The sequence below is a fragment of the Salmo salar genome, chromosome 11, assembly GCF_965601325.2.
Source record: "Salmo salar chromosome 11, fSalSal1, whole genome shotgun sequence".
Lineage (NCBI taxonomy): Eukaryota > Metazoa > Chordata > Actinopteri > Salmoniformes > Salmonidae > Salmo > Salmo salar.
Genome location: NC_138301.1, coordinates 93,382,262 through 93,403,012, shown reverse-complemented (window position 1 = coordinate 93,403,012; position 20,751 = coordinate 93,382,262). Strand labels below are relative to the sequence as shown.

Here is a 20,751-nt window from a genome sequence, read left to right as displayed (position 1 = left end):
CGAGACGGCCAGTCAATTTGAGTAACGTTATTGTGTATTCTACGTAACGACGCAGTTTTACGTTATCTCACAATGTAATTTAGCAACTTTTAGCAACAAATCAACGTGCCTCTAGCAACTTACCCTGAATATTTGTTGGCAACACTGAATACGGTACAGTTGGCAACCCTAAGTTCAGGCTATTTGAGGGCTGGGAGGGTCACCCTTGCCTGGTTCCCAAAAGGGTGCAGGGACATGGAGGAAGCAGTTCAAACAGGTTCTGACGTGTTATTGTCCTGTAGTTGCAAAAACGGAATATTACTCTGAAGCGATGCAACGTGGGTATCCGTGTCACGGTCACTAGCGGTTCTGGGGGGGGGCAATTTAAGGTTAGGCATACGGTTAGCGGTGTGGTTAAACTTAGGTTTAAAAATCACATTTTAAGAAGATGCATTGTAGAACGAGATAAGAAAGGTTAATACAACAGATTACCCACGTACACTTACGATTTATTTTCCCTTTCACCTGTCTTTAGTGGACAAGCACGCCTGCATACGTTGCCATGACAACCAGACTGTCGATCTGTGGCGGAAATTAAAATCTGTCATTCGAATGCAACATTGTATAACTACATTTCTGTCGTCTTTGCATGCTCCCACATACAGACAAGCAATCATAGAAAAACGATAAAGGCAAAGAATACCATCTTCAGTTAAATTATCATCAATTCAAAATACTAGTGCAAGAGTCATGTAACTATTTATTACACCTGTCAATCTTGTAGTTTGAGGATAATCACCACCATCCTTTCAATGTTCAATTGAAAAACATTCAATATCTTGTTAGAATATGAAATCATACAACTATTGTTCACATCTGTCAATCAGTAAAACTGCTTAAAAAAAAGATTTAGCAAACTTCATCTGAAAAGCAATGCACTTGTATTTATTTACAAGAATAAAAAGGGTCTGAATATATCATAACAGATGGCCAAGCACAAAGGCAAGTGGCAAAAAAAAAGCCTTTTCATTCCCCTGCTACTGGGACTTGAGTTTATCTCCAAACAGGGTTATGAAGAGTCCATAGAGAAAGCCGCCTGTAAGGATGAGCAGTGTGCTGGATGTGGGGCCGAATGAGAACAGCACCCCAAACAGGTAGAGAAATAGAAGCATCAGCAGGGTTCTGTAGCTTGCTAGTGTGCGCAGGCTTAGCCGCGGCCGTCGGTTCCTCTCCGCTGTTCGCCGTGTCTCTGGGCTCCTCTGCCTGCTGTCCGCCTTGACCTCAGGGCTGGCCAGGTAGTGTCGTCCCAACCGGCCCAGGAAGTCCGGCCGCGAGCACAGAGCTTCCATGTGACCTCCGAACTGTGGAGGGGAGAACGGTTCTGATTACGGAATGCTTGGACTAAAACTATGATAACTCAGATTCTGTTAGGCTACATATCACATACCCTCTCATTCACCAGGGACGAGATCTTGAAAAAGAGTCTGACCAGGACGGCATTCTCATAGCTCCTGATGGGCTGAAGCTCTGGATCTCCTTGGTACTCAATCTCAAATCTACGCAGTCCATTGATGATCTGCAAAAACATCACACATATTTAACAATAATCCCTTTATGACATGGTTGGGGTTGTAGTTTTGGGTGAGTTGAATAAGTAGTCTGACCTGCATTCGGCCCAGGTCTGTGAGGATGAGTCCATTCTCACCCTGAACACAGTCTGGTAGCTGCCTGGAGTTCCCATCGTCCTGACCAGAGCCCAGGGTAGCCATCAGCTGAGAAAGCTGTCCTGCATTCAGCTGGAGACGACACAGAATAGCATGACCCATTTTCACCCCAAATTAGTTGAATTAAGTTTGATTCATATCAATTGCAGCAGTTTAGCACATGCTAAAATCTTAAGGAAAACGTCTGTGTAAACCTACCCGAAATATCTGACAGAGGTAGTCCAGTGACCTCTCCAGGAACTCGTGGGTCTTCTTGACACATTCCCCAGTGTCATCCACCTCTCCTCCATTGAAGGTGTAGTTGAGGTCGGGGGAGCCCATTCCAAACCAAGACATGAAGGAGTTATTGGCCGCCACTTCAGCTGAGTGATCTGATATCCTCTTGGCTGTCTGCCTTGCCTGGGCGATGATCTGAATGAGCTTCAGGACCTACATCAAAGAAGGATGACAACAGTGACCATGCTTATATGCAGCCTCAAAACATCAGATTAAAGTAGTTGTTGATTGGTTCTAGTGGTGCTGTGTGGCTCAGTTGGTAGAGCACGGCGCTTGCAATGCCAGGGTTGTGGGTTCAACTCCCATGGGGGACCAGTATGAAAATGTATGCACTCACTACTCTAAGTCGCTCTGGATAAAAGCATCTAAATCAGGATTTCCCAAACTTGGTCCTGGGGCCCCCTCTGGGTGCACGTTTAGTTTTTTCCCCTAGCACTACACAGCTGATTCAAATCATCAAAGCTTGAGTTGATGAGTTGGATATTTGATTCAGCTGTGTAGTGCTCGGGCAAAAACCAAAACGTTCACCCAGGGGGAGGCAGGACTGAGTTTGGACCCTGAGCTAAATGACAAATGTAAATCTAAGACGAAGGGCAGGCCTGGGCGGTTGGGTCTGTTGCGAGAAGCAAGGAGAACATAGTTTTCTCCAGAAAGTCGGCAACACAGTGCAGTTCAGAGCAATCTAATCTTGCAGAGCGTAGCTAGTTCATTTTACTCAACTGAGACTACAGTTAACCGATGATTGACAAAATGTGTGAACAGTCAGCCTAGCAAATTCAATAAAGTCCACACAGACTGTGCTTGTAGCAGGTGGTTAACACTAGCTAGCTCACCATTAGCCTCATTAGCACTTTTCTCCCAAAGTTGGGTTCAATTCCAGAAATGGGAATTACAAACGTGCAAAACTGGAATTGCAATGAAACCACCCCCAAGTATGGTTCCCTCCACTCCACTCACCGCGCCCCTCAGCTCTGTGCCGAACATCTGTTTGTACTGGCAGTCCTGGCCCTCCAGGCCGTACACGTGGCTCTTCACCCTGAACACCCTGTCTGTCACCACGGACTGCCGGGCAGACAGGAAGCTGCCACCGTGGCTTGGAGTGAGGAAGACCCGGTGCTGCCGATGGTGGAGGACGTGCTCCGGCTCCAGAAACAGCTGCTCTCCTGGAGAGGGACGGATAGGAGGGTTAGGGTAGGACAGTCTACTGTACTTGGACATTACTATTAGTGCATCTGCATCACACAAGTATCATAAGACTGGGTGAATGTTTCTGTTCTTACCTTTCTGAATCATCTCTGATAGGTTTGGCTGAGCGAAGACTTTGGCCACCCTGAAGACCATTAGTGCATTTTTGACGTTGACCAAGTCTATGCGTACCACCCTGTTTAGAAAGCCCTGAAAGAGCTTTGTGTACATGAGCAGGTTCTCCTGAACAAACAAGCCCCTGGTCAGGAAGATGGATCAGAACATTTTTGGAATCAGTAAGACAAATACACCAATACTAAACCGTGCCTCTGAGTAAAACATTTCAAGGAAGCACTGCTAGCACACATTTATTTAGCCTGACCTATACTGTAATCCAACAGATAACTCACCATTTCTCAGGTACACCTTTGTTCTGGTCTGTCTGAGGATTGGTATTCTCTCCTGTGTACCTCCACGGCTGGATGTAGCTAAGCCACGTCTCCAACACCTAAACACAGAGACAGTGGTGGTATAGAGATAAGAAAAGAAGTGGACCCAATGAGAGAGAGTCGTGATTGACACCAGCCAAGTTGAGAAGGTTGAGGATGGAGTTGGAACACCTACCGCTCTGAAGGAGGCATCTAAAGGCCAGTGACCAAAGCAGTGCTGGAGGAACACATAGAGCTTCTGCTGGACAAAACGCTGCACCACCACCCTACATAGACAGGGCCACAGTGAATTACAGACAAAACTAGATCGACTGTGATTTCCTGGAGAGAACGTGGACCCTTATGTCTGACTATTGGGGTGCTCACTGCTCAGCTCACCTCTTGAACTCTTCCAGGGGGCTGGCGTGGGAGTGGGCCGAGGGCGAGGAGCAGACCTGCTCAGGTTTCAGGCTGCAGGAAAAGGCATGGAGGTGCTTCACCAGGAGACGCACCACCAGAACGTGCTCCTCTGTCGGGGTGAAAGTCTCCTGAAACAGCAGCCAGTCATACAGAGATCCACGGGGCAGCAGCCAATCACACAAAGCTCCTCGGATAACAATAACCAATCACACATTGGGCTTGGAACATTCCCCTAATCCTGGTTCTTCCCCTAGCCATTGTTACTGTTTCTCAAATTACCCTGCTGTTGAAAAAGCCTAGCTGAAAACAATCTGTGTCTAGCTCAGAAACAGGCACATACAGTACTTCAAATTGATATTCAGATCCATTATTCTTAGAATGATGAGGAAAATAGACAATTTGATGATGAATTATTTAATTGATTTAGGGCAATTTGGTTATTTATATGTTTTGTATACTGTAGTAGTGTTTTCTCAATGGAAGAATGTGAGATGGGAAAGACAACAATGACACACATTAACTAAGGATAGTGTGCAACACAACAGACATCCACAAGCTACATACAATGAAAACGTCACTCTCTTCAAATTCAAAACATGCTTTGAAGGCACATTCTCCTTTCAAGGATACTTCTCTATGGGCCAGATCCTACTGTGAGATGTTTGACGTTATGTGAATTTCGTGCCGTCAAAATGGGGTCCATCCAAGGATAGGTCTTTGACTGGTTGCGTCAACCAAGCAGTTGGTTTTACAGAATGCATTTTAACGGCATTCAAATGTTTTTTTTTTTGTTGAAGAGAAGTACCCTTGACCTCCCCACCTTAACCTTAATGCTACTCTGTCCTCAGGGCCTAGGTTTACCTCCAGCAGGCCCGGTGGGAGTGGATGGAAAGGTAAAAGTACTTGGTACGTGTCGAGGGTCCCAGAGCCAGGAGGGGTCAGGGGTTGGCACGGCATGCTGGACATACTGAGGCGATAGTGCAGCAGCGCCAGCTGTACGACCCGTCACAACCAGGGGAGGAAGAGGAGGGAAACGACAACAACACAGTTGGGAAAGGAGGAGAGAGGGGGAGAAGGGAAGGAGGTGAACATGAGAATAGAAAGGAGAAAAGGATATAGTGCATCCACAAAGGAAAAGGAGTGAACACCAAATATGGGAGAAAACAAGAAACAAAACAAAAAGATATTGACCACAGGAACACAATGCTATGACAGCTAGGGTGATGCAGTAGCCTTTTCCACACCCAAGAAAGGAGAGATTAAACGGTTAATATCCTCATCAATGAGGCACAGAAGAAACAACACATGGTTAATAACAGGGTTTGTTATTTTAGGTAGAAGAACAGTCCACAGGTAAAAGGATTGTTTCAGTCCAATGGCCATGACAGGTTGGTTTTTTTTAGGGGGGGAAGAGGGGGTACTGCATCTCTTACACTATGGAGGACCACATACTTAACTTTAACTATGCAATTTAACAGACTGGGAATGTACTAGGTTACTAGGGGACAGCAGGGATGGGAAGGGTATGGCCTGTACATTGGGGATTTGACAGGTGTATGGATCATGACAAAGGGTGGTGGCTAAATGATACATGAACAGAAGTAGAGATGGCAACCAGCCTAGCAGCCCAACAACCAAATAAACAATAGAGAAGGGCATTGAAACAGTTAATGGAGCCACACACACACACACACACACACACACACAGAAGGCACACACAGGTCATGCGGGAAGCTAAAGCACTACTACCAGATACACATGCCAAATCGGTGCAGTACATTTGTGCTGCAGTTACCCATAAGCCAATAATTCAGCAACGAAGGAAAGAAAATCAAAAAATAAGCCTGCCTTTCAAATAAAATTACAAATGCCTGATGTTTACTGTGCCCTATTTTGATTGGTTTAACATTGAACTTTGTTCATTTTGATAACATTCATGTTTCCTAATCTGTGCAAATAAGGAGACTATAGATCAGTACAAACCAAAGCCAGACCTCCCTCTGCCTGATTTTCCAGTTACCCTCAAAGAAGCATAAGAAACAGCAACTAATATACAGTATACCCATCTATGCAGTGCAAAAGAGATGGATATAAACTACATTATTATAGCCCCGATGTGGGAGTGCAAGTCTTATAGAAATACTCCCCTCTAGTTGAAAAGAGGACCATGTGACCCGTTTTGTGTCCCAGTCCCAGCCAGGGGACAGGTTGATTTGACGCTGATCACCATGTGGGGTCCATGTCTGTGGCTTGGAGGAAGGTCTAGCATGGCACTCGAGTGGGACGCGCCCTGCCGTTGTTCAAGTGAGGGGGGGGGGGGGGTTCATCAGCCAGTCAGCCGTGCGTTGCTGCAGTGCAGGGGTGAGGGGGGAGCTTGGTGGTGGGAGGGTCCATGTGACATGCTCTTACCTTCACCTGGGGGGACTGCAGCTTCTGGTACATTTCCAGGGAGTAGTGATGCAGCCAGATCTCCACAAACACCTGGGGGTAACACACACAAACACACGTCTTATTCCCGATTCCCTAAACACCTTACTGACATCATTCAGACTAAATACATTCATGACTGACAAAGGAGCCTCACCTGTAGTAATGCCTCTGACCTCCAGATCTCCTGGGCTGCAGGGTCAGCAGTGACCGAGGGCTGATGGGATATGTGGCGCTTGAGGAGGCTGGTGCTGTGGATGCCATACCCTGCAAAAGGCACGCTGGGAGCCCTGGGCGCCAAAGACATGACCGTGAGCTCTGAGTTGTAGCATGAGGAAGGAAGGAGAAACTAAGAGGAGCCAAAGGTAAAAGTGTGTGCTCTTATTGGACAAGTTCAGGTAGCATCTTTTCTCACCCTACTGATTACAACCCTTTCACATTCACAGAAACCAGTGGTGTAAACTACTGAAGTAAAAAATACTTTAAAGTACTACTTAAGTCATTTTTGGGGTATCTGCACTTAACTATTTATATATATATATATATATATATATATTTTTTTACAACTTTTACTTTTATTCCACTACAAATCTAAATAAAATATGTACTTTTTACTAGCATACATTTTCCCTGACACCAAAAAGTACTCTTCACTTCTAATGTTAAGGCAGGACAGAATTATGGTCCAATACAGGCACTATCAATACAACTTGTCATCCCTACTGCTTCAGATCTGGCGGACTCACTAAACACAAATAATGTGTTTGTAAATTATGCCTGAGTGTTGGAGTGTGCCCGTCTGTCCGTAAATAAAACGGTGCCATCTGGTTTGTATAGCTTTTACTTTTTCTCAAGTATGACTATTGGAGTACTTTTTCCACCACTGTACTTAAGTACATTTCAAACCAGATACTGCTTGAGTAAAAGTCTAAAAGTATTTTCCTGGGTGACTTTTACTTGAGTAATTTTCTATTAAAAAGGTATATTTACTTTTACTCAAGTATGACCATTGAGTAATTTTTACACCACTGACAGAAAAATTTATTTTGATGAGACCTATCCCTACTGTAGAGTACCTGGGAGCAGGTGGAGACACAGAGCCTCTATTGTCGGCGAATGGAGAGGGAGGAACGCTGCCCTCTGTAGGGAGGAAGTACTTGAGGTAGGTGTCCACAAGCACAAAGTACGCATTGTCCAAGCTGCTCACATGCTGGCCCAGAGGGTAGTTCTGAGAAAATCACATCAAAACTATCACGTTAGGTCAAATAAGTCTGATTATCATGGAAGTTATCACAAACTATCAAAACATTTACTGTTGTAATGACAGTTGAGTGGGGTTTACCTTTGGTGTGATAAGACTGGAAGCAAATATGAACATGTAATATTCAAATGGATCTGCAGATGGTTTAAGGACATACCACCAGACTACAAAACAAATGTAAATAATGTAAGCAAACATTGTCATTGTCCACATTGTATGTTTGTGAGAAGGCGAGGACTGAGTGTGAGTTTGAGCATCAAGGATACTGAGCGCCAGGCTGAGTGTCTGGAGACCAGACAGAGGAAACTGCAGCTTGTTGTGAAAAAGTGGACAATCTGGGAGGACACCTTCCTGTATGGATGCCTTTACAGGACCCTGCAAGAGAAAATAACATCCAAGCTTTACACCAATCACTGTTGTGGAAGACCTTGCTATGTTTCAAATTGAGAAGAAAAAAACATGTTTAAAAAGGGATGAGACTTACAGGGAGAAAGCTGACAGGTATTTCATACTTGTACTCCTCTGCTTGAAGCTTGTACACAAGCTTCATCATTGGCCCACTGAAAAGCATATACAATCATAATTAAGTCAGTATAGAGTACATTACTATTTTTCTAAAAATGCTTTTTATGAAGTCATTTAGGCTGGGGCGGCAGGTAGCCTAGAGCGTTGGGCCAGTAACCGAAAGGTTGCTGGATCGAATCCCCGAGCCGACAAGGTAAAAATCTGTCGTTCTGCCCCTGAACAAGGCAGTTAACCCACTGTTCCCCGGTAGGCCGTCATTGTAAATAAGAATTTGTTTTTAACTGACTTGCCTAGTTAAATAAAAGGTTCAAGAAAAAAATAAGAATAAAATGTAATGTTCCTGAGGGGGAAATTGTCAGACACACAGTACTGGTACAAAATAGACACTGTACATTGTCATACACGTCTTGTACAGCCACATACATACAGTGCATTCGGAAAATATTCAGATCCCTTGACCTTTTCCACATTTTGTTATGTTACAGCCTTATTCTAAAATTGATTAAATACATTTTTTCTCCTCTTCAAATCTACACACAATACCTCATAATGATGAAGCGAAAACAGGTTTAGATTTTTTTTTGCAAATTACAAATAAAAAACAGAAATACCTTATTTACATAAGTATTCAGACCCTTTGCTATAAGACTCGAAATTGAGCTCAGGTGCATCCTGTTTCCATTGATCATCCTTGAGATGTTTCTACAACTTGATTGAGTCCACCTGCGGTAAATTCAATCGATTAGACATGATTTGGAAAGGCACACACCTATCTAGATAACAGTGCATGTCAGAGCAAAAAACATGCTGTGAGGTCGAAGGAATTCTCCATAGAGCTCCAAGACAGGATTGTGTCGAGGCACAGATCTGGGAAAGGGTAAAAAAAAAAGAAATCTGCAGCATTGAAGGTCCCTAAGAACTCAGTGGCCTCCATCATTCTTAAATGGAAGAAGTTTGGAACCACCAAGACTCTTCCTAGAGCTGGCAGCCAGGCCAAATTGAGCAATCTAGGGAGAAGGGACTTGGTCAGGGAGGTCACCAAGAACCCGATGGTCACTCTGACAGAGCTCTAGAGTTCCTCTGTGGAGATGGTTGTCCTTCTGGAAGGTTCTCCCATCTCTGCAGCACTCCACCAATCAGGCCTGTATGGTAGAGTGACCAGACGGAAGCCACTCCTCAGTAAAAGGCACATGACAGCCCGCATGGATTTTGCCAAAAGACACCTAAAGACCTCTCAGACCATGAGAAACAAGATTCTCTGATCTGATGAAACCAAGATTGAACTCTTTGGCCTGAATGCCAAGCAGCATGTCTGACCTGGCACCCTCCCTAAGGTAAAGCAGGGTGGTGGCAACATCATGCTGTGAGGATTGTTTTCAGCAGCAGGGACTGGAAGACTAGTCAGGATCGAGGGAAAGATGAACGGAGCAAAGTACAGATAGATCCATGATGAAAACCTGCTCCAAAGCGCTCAGACTGGGGTGAAGGTTCTCCTTCCAGCAGGACAACGACCTTAAGCACACAGCCAAGATAACACAGGAGTGGCTTCAGGACAAGTCTCGAGTGGACCAGCCAGAGCTCAGACTTCAACCCGATCTAACATCTCTGAAGAGACCTGAAAATAGCTGTGCAGCAATGCTTTCCATCCAACCTGACAGAGCTTGAGAGGATCATCATAGAAGAATGGGAGAAACTCACCAAATACAGGTGTCAGTGTCACACCCAAGAAGACTCGAGGCTGTAATCGCTTCCAACGGTGCTTCAACAAAGTACTGAGTAAAGGGTCTGAATACTTATGTAAATGTAATATTAACGTTTTTAAATTTTAAATAAATTTGAAAAAATGTCTAAAAACCTGTTTTTGCTTTGTCATTATGGTGTTATTGTGTGTAGATTGATGAGGGAAAAAAAGTATTTAATCAATTTTAGAATAAGGCTGTAACGTAACAAAATGTGGAAAAAGTCAAGGGGTCTGAATACTTTCCGAATGCACTGTAATACATACTGTGTGTCACAGTGAAGTGACACACACACACACACACCAAAGTAACATTAACACTATGTGTTTGGAAATATCTTTAGATATTTTGTCTCACATTATCCCCGTTTTAATGACCAACCGGCTTGCCCACTGGCATAGTAAGTTGAAATATATATATATATATATATTTGTAACTTCTGGCTTCCCACGGACTGTTTTTGTGCAATCGAATACAATAAGGAGCAATGCTGTAGTGTAAATACACCCGCATTGCAAATAGCAGCTAACACCAAAGGAGCTTGTGAGGCCTACCTAGGATCGAGAAAGTCCATGACAATGTTGTACTCATTGCTGCGTGCCTGCAGGAATTGCAGGTTCCAGCCCACGATGACCCCATCCAGACTTCCAAAAACACTCTCTACAAGCCAGGGGAAGATCAGGTGCAGCTCCTGAAGAGAGAACGATATTAATTCTGTCAGTCACAAGCTTACCTCCATTATCCCTGCTTTAGTCTCCCTCCACAACAATGTCATCAGATCATGGAGAGGAAACTTCCGGTGAAAGACAAGAGGATGAATGAGATTGGATAACATGGTTGAGTTCAGCTGAACCGGTTTGGGTAGGGATGTTCAATGCTCTTTCTGACCTATTGCCAGATAGGTGCTCTTCCTCTGTAACACACGCAGTGAGGCATCTGCAGCGTAGCAGCTGTTCCTGAGACCCTGATTTCCAGGCGCTGTGTCACCCTACCCTGATATCCCCTCTGATCCCACCATACCACACAGTAACAACTGCCTAGACACATTCCACATTGGCATGAAAGCCTGGAGAATCCAACTTATGGGTCTGCCCCAACCCTTTCAAAAGATAACATAAAACACTAGTAAGCGGTGTATATAAATCATACACCTCCAAGCAACTAAGAATGACAGGGTAGGCAACAACATATCTGCCACACTGATCCTCAACATGGCGGCCCCTCAAGAGTGCGTGCTTAGTCCCCTCCTGTACTCCTGTTCACCCACGACTGCGTGGCCAAGCACGACTCCAACACAATCATTAAGTCTGCTAATGACAACAGCGGTAGGCCCAACAACCTCTCCCTCAACGTGAGCAAGATAAAGGAGCTGATCGTGGACTACAGAAAAAGGAGGGCCGAACACGCCGCCATTTACATCGACGGGGCTGTAGTGGAGCGGGTCGAGAGTTTGAAGTTCCTTGGTGTCCACATCACCAAAAAATTATCATGGTCCAAACACACCAAGACAGTCGTGAAGAGGGCCCGACAACACCTATTCCTCCTTAGGAGACTGAAAATATTTGGCATGGGTCCCCAGATCCTCAAAAAGTTCTACAGCTGCACCATGGAGAGCATCCTGACCGGTTGCATAACCGCCTGGTATGGTAACTGCTCATATTAGACCGAGCAGTTGCCATAGGGTAGTGTGTACGGACCAGTTCATCACTGGGGCCAAGTTTCCTGCCATCTTGGAACTAAGTACTAGGCGGTGTCAGAGAAAGGCCTAAAATGTTTTCAAAAGACTCCAGTCACCCAAGTCATTGTGGAATAATAGTTAAGACATCAAAACTATGAAATAACACATATGGAATCATGTAGTAACCCCCAAAAAGTGTTAAACAAATCAAAATATATTATATTTCAGATTCTTCAAAGTAGACACCCTTTGCCTTGATGACAGCTTTGCTCACTCTTGGCATTCTCCCAACCAGCTTCATGAGGTAGTCACCTGGAATGCATTTCAATTAACAGGTGTGTCTTCTTAAAAGTTCATTTACACTCCATGCAGTTTGGCTTCAGAGCTTAACACTCCACAGAAACAGCCAACTGCTTTCTTCTGGAAAATGTGAAGTCCAAGATGGACAAAGGAGGCGTTGTTGGGGCTGTGTTTCTGGACCTAAGGAAAGCTTTTGATACTGTTAACCATGAGATTCTCATCACCAAATTGTCCAAGTTCAACTTTTCCCCCAATGCCTTGAGATGGATGAAATCATACCTTGAAGGCAGAACTCAGTGTGTCAGAGTGAGCAATGAGCTGTCGCCCACTCTTAGCTATGATGTGGGTGTGCCCCAAGGGTCAATACTGGGGGCCCTCCTGTTCAGCCTTTAATGATCTGCCTTCTGTCTGTACTGGGTCTGAAGTTCAAATGTATGCAGATGATACAGTGATATATGTGCATGCAAAGAGCAAACAACAAGCTGCATAAGAACTCACTACTGTAATGGTCCAGGTTACAAAGTGGCTCAGTGACTCATGTTTGCATCTCAATGTGAAAAAAACTGTCTGCATGTTCTTCACAAAGAGGGCAACAAATGCTACTGAGCCAGATGTCTGTGTGTCAGGGGAGAAGCTCCAGGTGGTATCTGATTTTAAGTACCTTGGCATCATACTTGATTCCAACCTCTCTTTTAAAAAGCAGGTGAAAAAGGTAATTCAAATAACCAAATTCAACCTAGCTAATTTCCGATTTATACGAAATTGTTTGACTACAGAGGTAGCAAAACTGTACTTCCAATCTATGATACTCCCCCACTTAACATACTGCTTGACTAGTTGGGCCCAAGCTTGCTGTACAACATTAAAACCCATTCAGTCTGTCTACAAACAGGCTCTCAAAGTTCTTGATAGGAAGCCCAATAGCCATCATCACTGTTACATCCTCAGAAAGCATGAGCTCCTGAGTTGGGAAAATCTTGTGCAATACACTGACGCATGTCTTGTATTCAAGATCCTAAATGGCCTGGCTCCCCCTCCACTCAGTATTTTTGTTAAACAGAAAACCCAAACATATGGCAGCAGATCCACAAGGTCTGCCATGAGAGGTGACTGTATAGTTCCCTTAAGGAAAAGCACCTTTAGTAAATCCGCTTTCTCTGTGAGAGCTTCCCATGTCTGGAATACACTGCCATCAGACACACATAACTGCACGACCTATCACACTTTCACAAAAAACATGAAGATATGGCTAAAGGTCAATCAGATTTGTGAACATAATCCCTAGCTGTGTTTTGCCGCTTTCCATGTTGTCTGTAGCTTGTGAGGTCTGGAAACACTGTTACTTTTATGGATTTTGTCTTGTTGCTTTTTGTTCTTTGTTGCTATCTGTATGCTACGTCTTGCTTATCCTATGTTGCTCTGCATGTGCTCACTGCTTGTCTGTATTGTAATAGTTTTTAATAACCTGCCCAGGGACTGCGGTTGAAAATTAGCCGGCTGGCTAAAACCGGCACTTTTACTGAAACGTTGATTAATGTGCACTGTTCCTGTAAAAATAAAATAAACTCAATTTGTGGAATTTCTTTCCTTCTTAATGCGTTTGAGCCAATCAGTTGTGTTGTGACAAGATAGGGGTGGTATACAGCCCTATTTGGTAGAAGACCAAGTCCATATTATGTCAAGAACAGCTCAAATAAGCAAAGAGAAACAGTCCATCATTACTTGAAGACAAGGTCAGTCAATCCAAAAAATGTCAAGAACTTTGAAAGTTTCTTCAAGTGCAGTTGCAAAAACCATCAAACGCTATGATGAAACTGGCTCTCATGAAGACCCAGAGTTACCTCTGCTCCAGAGGATAAGTTCATTAGTTAACAGCCTGAGAAATTTCAGCCCAAATAAATGCTGCACAGAGTTCAAGTAACAGATACATCTCAACATCAACTGTTCAGAGGAGACCGCGTGAATCAGGCCTTCGTGGTCGAATTGCTGCAAAGAAACCAATACTAAAGGATCCAGGCTGTATCACATCAGGACGTGATTGGGAGTCCCATAGGGTGGCGCACAATTGGCCCAGCGTCGTCCGGGTTTGGCCGGAGTACGCCGTCATTGTAAATAAGAATTTGTTCTTAACTGACTTGCCTAGTTAAATAAAGGTTTAATCAAAATAAAATAAAAAGGACACCAATAATAAGAAGAGACTTGTTTGAGCCAAGAAACACGAGCAATGGACATTAAACCGGTGGAAATCTGTCCTTTGGTCTAATGAGTCCAAATTTGAGATTTTTGATCTCCGCATGTGTGGTTCCCACCGTGAACCATGTAGGTGGTGGTGTGATTGTGCTTTGCTTGTGACAATGTTGGTGATTTATTTAGAATTCAAGGCACACTGAACCAGCATGGCTACCGCAGCATTCTGCAGCGATACGCTATCCCATCTAGTTTGGTGACAATCACCTGACCTCAACCCAATTGAGATGGTTTGGGATTAGTTGGACTGCAGAGTGAAGGAAAATCAGCCAACAAGTACTCAGCATATGTGGGAACTCCAAGACTGTTGGAAAAGCATTTCAGGTGAAGCTGGTTGAGAGAATGCCAAGAGTGTGCACAGCTGTCATCAAGGCAAAGGGTGGCTACTTTGAAGAACCTCAAATATATTTAGATTTGTTTAACACTTTTTTGGTTACTACATGATCCCATATGTGTTATTTCATAGTTTATGTCTTCACTATTATTCTACAATGTAGAAAACAGTACAAATAAAGAAAAACCCCTTGAATGAGTAGGTGTCCAAACGTTTGACTGGTACTGTACAAATTACCTCGACTAACCTGCCCCCCCGCACATTGACTCGGTACCGGTACCCCCCATATACAGCCTCGTTATTGTCATTTTTTGTATGACTTTTTATTTTATTTTTTTACTTTAGTTTATTTAGTAAATAATTTCTTAACTATTTCTTGAACTGCTTTGTTGGTTAAGGACTTGTAAGTAAGCATTTCACGATAAGGTCTTGTTTTCGGCGCATGTGACAAATACAATTTGATTCGATTTTTTTATCCAGAATTGACAACTTGCTTCAAATTTTACATAGTTTGGACCTAAACATGCACAATTTAATCTCTAACAACACATGCAAGATAGACAACACCGGTCTATACAAGCAAACTGCACCTTTGCAGTGTAGTCATCAATGACCTTCACCAGCTCCTGGCACCGCTGGAGAAAAGGTTTGGTGGTCGAGTCAACTTTCAGATTGGCCTGTAACGAGAAGAGAATATCATAAGAGTTGACATCAGTTACTGCTGTCACAGTGTTAGATAACTGACGTTTTGTGACATTGACTTGGCTCATGAGAACTTCAGGCAGGCAACATGTATTTCACATGTAACTAGCTCATGACGAGCAATACAATATAGGAGTTATCACTAACCAGAAGAAAACTGGGCTGTTGCAAGGCTGGGGCAGCCATATAAGATTCTATTCGAGACGGGTCACGATTCAAAATCCACTTGACACCTGGGGAGAAAACAAAGCAGAAAGGGTTGAGAGGGGTTTTGTTGACATTTCTTTCTGTCAAGCAAACTAGTTAGCAGTAGCACCATTGCTAGCTAGATAACTAACGTTAGCTATGAGTACAGAGATGGATACAAAATGTTTAAACATTGGAAGCAAGATAGCTAGCTAGACTATACATTTAGACGTGGCTGAAACCATGGCTTGGCTGACTAGTTAGCTAGCTAGCTAACGTTAGCTAATATCAGCCGGCTAGCACTAACGTCTGCTAGCTAGCTTTCTGTACAATTAAGCTAGCCCATCTATAACAGTGTGGCACTGGCAGGCAGCAGCTAACGGTACGGGCTGACCAAGCAATTTGTTTTTCAAAATAGTCTCATCTTATTATAGAAAATAAAACTGCAATATGCACTGGGTTAAAATGTGTCTTACCTCCCTCGACTACAAATTTTCAGACTTTCAAGTTCCAATCTACCGCGTTTCCATTAGACACAGCAAAGTGAAGCGAAAATGATGTCATTTCCCTAAAAGGATATGGCACGCGACCGCCGCTTTCTTGTGAACACAGCGCACCCATGTGGATAGTACTTTAAGGATGGAAGAGTCAGGTAGGCTAATCTAGGTAGACGGCAGTGTTGCAACAAAACAAAAAAATGTAGTAAACCAAGGTTTACAGCTGGCTCATAGACCACGTGGAATTGTGATAAAGCAATATTACTAACTGTTAAACATTGTTACATTTACCTCCTAGGTGTATCAACAATTAATCAATAAGGTTAATCAATCATCATGGATAGTATATGCATACAAATGAATTGATAAGGAATTAAACTAATCTAAATGAAGATAAGAGCAAAGTATGTTTTTTGCAATTGTATTGATAAGGAATTAAACTAATCTAAATCAAGATAAGTGCAAAGTATGCTTTTTGCAAATGCAAAGATAAGTGTGCTTGTGTAGCCTAGTATGTGGCATAACTATTTGGTTTGTGTGTATTTGTGTTTCAATTTCACAGTGACATGCCCCTGTGTTATTGAGTATTAACTCCCAGGGGGCCAGCACTATTCCATACAAAGCATATTAATCCTGTTTTGATTTAAGTGCACTCACACCTCACAAATACCCTTGGAGTTCCCTGTTCTGCCTGGAAATTAGGCAGTATGTCAAAATGATTAATCAATGGCTGATGAATAATTCTAATTTCATCACTTTAAAGCAGAGCTTTATTGCAGGTGCATCCCCATCCAGGCACTCAATAATCTCCTGTCTTTCTCCGTGGAGGCCAATGTGGGTTTATCTGATATGATAATACAGTGAGGGAAAAAAGTATTTGATCCCCTGCTGATTTTGTACGTTTGCCCACTGACAAAGAAATGATCAGTCTATAATTTTAATGGTAGGTTTATTTGAATAGTGAGAGACAGAATAACAACACAAAAATCCACCAGATCAGAGGCAGGAGGGTTGACGAGGGATGTTCTCTTGATAAGTGCATGAATTAGACCATCAAATACTTTTTTCCCTCACTGTACCTCTGATGTTCAAACACTAAAAACCACGTGTTCGCCAAGATCGCTGATGTTAAACTTGTTTTTCTCTCTGTATAGCCACTTAACAAGCGTTTCATTCAATCATTAAATGGACTAGTGTTCTTCTGGTATTAGCCAAAATGCAGGTTACCTAGTGGTTAGAGCGTTAGGCCAGGAAAGAAAGGTTGCTGGATTGAATCCCCGAGCTGACATGGTAAAAATCTGTCATTCTGCCCCTGAACAACACAGTTAACCCACTGTTCCCCAGTAGGCTGTCATTGTAAATAAGAATTTGTTCCTAACTGACATGCTTAGTTAAATAAAGGTTACAAAGGCAGTGGTGTAAAAATATTTTAAAGTACTACTTAAGTAGTTTTTTGGGGGTATCGGTACTTTACTCTACTATTTATATTTTGAACAACTTTTACTTTTACTTCACTACATTCCTAAAGAAAAGAATGTACTTTTTACTCTATACATTTTCCCTGACACCCAAAAGTACTTGTTACATTTTGAATGCTTAGCAGTACAGGAAAATGGTCTAATTCATGCACTTATCAAGAGAACATCCCTCGTCAACCCTCCTGCCTCTGATCTGGTGGACTCACTAAACACACATGCTTTGTTTATAAATTATGTCTGAGTGTTGGAGAGTGCCCCTGGCTAACCATAAATAAAAACAACAGAAGAAAATGGTGGAGTCTGATTTGCTTAATATAAGGAATTAGAAATTATTCATACTTTTACTTTTGATACTTAGCAATTACATTTACTTTTGATGCTTAAGTATATTTATTAAGTATATATATTAAGTATATTGACGCTTAAGTATATCACACAATTGGCTCAGCTTTGTCCACGCTGACATTCTGCACCTTGTTTGAAGTCAGTAGGTCACATGACCAAGGAGCTATTGAAATATTTAATTTTGAAAAATTCATGTAAAATCATGTGAGATGAAAATGGACAAACTAAACGGTGTGCAATATAGAAGGGTAGTCAGTGGACATTCTGAACCTTGTTTGAAGTCAGTAGGTCACATGACCAAGGAGCTATTGAAATTCGAATGTATAGAAAGTTTGTACTTTGTTTACTCTCCCTAACTAATTCAACAAGGTATCCAAAATGCTGCTCACATTCCACATTTATTAGCTTTGGAAAGCGAATTAATGTCCAAATCGTGAAAATAAGACCTGTGCAATGTTGTGTGCAATTTTTTCAACATCATGACACTTATTTGGAGTCTGTGGCTCAAGTGGTTTGAAAGCGCAAATATCCGTTGAATATCCTACTTAAAACTGTTTTTTTACCTCGGTCATCTTGCTAGCTAGTTAGTATAACAAATTACTAGTTAGACATTTTACGACTTAGGGTGTGTTCTTAAATTCAATATGCCAGAGTGCGCTCGTAAATTCACAACGTTGTCAGATTGTTCATTTGTAAATTCAGAGCGCACACTGGAAGCTCGGTGACCACTCTGACCATTTTACTCGCCCTAGCAGAGCTGGTTAGGCAGTTTTCGTGTTATCCAGAGCGTTGGTGACAACAATTTAATGATGTTTTTTTTTGCCGAGATGTTAACTGACACGGACATATTCAACCGGTGTTGAGCGCTCGTAAAATTCATTATTATGCGCTCCGGTACACTCAGACGAGAGTGCTCAGAAATTTCTGAAAGCACCCAATGTCCATTGAGAACGCAAAACGACTATACCATTTAGCTAAGCTAAGAATGACGAATAATCAAGTCATTAAACGTTGGGTAGTTATATAGCCTATAGTTATTATACTAGCAAGTTTTATGTATAAGTAGCCAACTAACTTTATGTATAAGTAGCCAACTAACAACATACTGCTGTATTGATATGCTATGTGGTTCGTAAGGACAGTATAGCTAATACATTGTCAGTCAACGTAACGTAATTTATTTGAAAAGCAATTACTTTATTACATTGCTCAACATTTTCTTAACATTTGTCATTGTTAGTTAAAGCAATGAATTTGTATCCGCTCTCGTACTTCGGCTGCATATTTTCCGCCATTTTCTTCAAATCTGAAAACGATGTAAAGCCACGCCCATTTCCTGAAGAATTGCATTATGGGCCCTAAAGTACGGAAATAGTTTCCCCTGCGTGTATATTTCATATTTTGGCGAATTTAGTATGACATCCGGGAACTTTTGGCATACTAACTATATTCATAATATAACCAATAAGCATACTATATACTCAATTCACGTTACATATAGTACGTTAGTGTGGGTTGTATCAGTATTCGACGCTAACCAAATTCCCATATCGATCAATGTGATACAATCCTTTTCCAAAGCGTCTGGTCTATATCTTTACATTAATAAATGTGAACTCATGGCTGTCAAATATTGTGTGACAGCTTCATATTATTGTATTCCAGTAAAAGAAGAACTTAAATATTTAGGCATAACCATTACAAAGGATCAGAAGTCAAGAGGCTTACTACATTTGAACCCTCTTATTACAAAAACCCAGAAGAAGCTAAATCAATGGTTACAGAGGGACTTATCTGTAAAAGGAAGAGTCCTAATAACCAAGGCTGAAGGTATCTCTAGACTAACATATGGCGCTCTATCTTTATATCTTGACGGTAAAATAAGCAAGGAGATAGACCAGATGCGTTTTCAACTTTCTGTGGAGAAACCGTACCCATTACATTAGGAAAACTGTTGTAATGAAAACTTATGAGAATAGTGGGCTGAATTTTCTGGACTTTACTACCTTAAATAATATTTTTAAGATCAATTGGATAAAACAATTCCTAAGAAGACCCACTTCTATGTGGAATTTTATTCCTCATCATGTCATCTCTACTTTTGGTGGCCTTAACTTCATGTTGGTTTGCAATTATAATATTGACAAAGTTCCAGTGAAACTTTCTGCTTTTCATAGGCAGGTTTTCTTGTCATGGTCCTTAATTTATGAGCATAATTTTTCTCCACACATATATTATATATGGAATAATCGGGATATATTGTATCAAAATACTTCTTTGTTTTTAGAATATTGGTTCTGAAAAAATATTCTATCGGTGAGCCAACTGGTAAATGCAGAGGGTCTTTTACTTAGTTATAAGGAATTCTTATCACTTTACAAGGTCCCTGTAACACCTAAAGATTTTGCAGTTGTTTTAGATGCCATTCCCTCAGGTGTTGCTTTATTATTCAGGAACGTGTCAAGACCTGACCCTCAGAGCCTACCTTCCGTTGACCCTGTTGACTTATCAGTAGATAAGATTTGTTTCTTTTTTGGTCCATTCAACAACAGAGCGATACGAACCTTGTTTCAGCAGGATATTGTATCTATACCTTATGTCATGCCTTATTGGAATGGATTTATTGATATCTGTTGGAAAAAAGTTTGGGTGTTGCCACACACATACGTACTTGTTAACAAAATTAAGGAAGTTTCCTTTAAAATTATTCCTAAATATTATCCTGCCAACCACTATATGAAGAAGTCTAAGGAAAACATCAACTCAAATTACTCCTTTTGTAATGACCACCCATAAACAGTGTTGCATATTTTTTGGCATTGTATTAATGTAAGAAAACTGTGGCAAGACATCAGTAGATTTATAATTGAACACATTTATGAAGATCTTACACTATTCTGTAGAGATGTACTGCTTGGATTCTTTACCTACGATAGAAATAAGCTGAAACATTTTTATGCAATTCATTTCATTATTCTTTTGGTCTTCGTTCATTTAAGAATATTCAGCTTTGGGCCAAA

At 41.9% G+C, this 20,751-nt stretch overlaps 1 protein-coding gene across 1 annotated transcript; it reads right to left on the bottom strand.

The window, feature by feature from the left end:
• Positions 1-719: 719 nt before the first annotated feature.
• LOC106563165 (sphingomyelin phosphodiesterase 4) lies at positions 720-15,994 on the bottom strand. The gene is given in 21 exon segments (XM_045689957.2): positions 720-1,049; positions 1,052-1,340; positions 1,427-1,555; positions 1,644-1,775; positions 1,902-2,132; positions 2,937-3,142; positions 3,260-3,423; positions 3,575-3,672; positions 3,789-3,879; positions 3,992-4,140; positions 4,874-5,005; positions 6,422-6,493; positions 6,597-6,729; positions 7,516-7,667; positions 7,782-7,834; positions 7,967-8,075; positions 8,185-8,260; positions 10,519-10,655; positions 15,114-15,200; positions 15,373-15,458; positions 15,888-15,994. Coding segments are annotated over 20 exon segments (2,496 nt in total). The 5' UTR covers positions 15,412-15,458; positions 15,888-15,994; the 3' UTR covers positions 720-1,032.
• Positions 15,995-20,751: the final 4,757 nt, after the last annotated feature.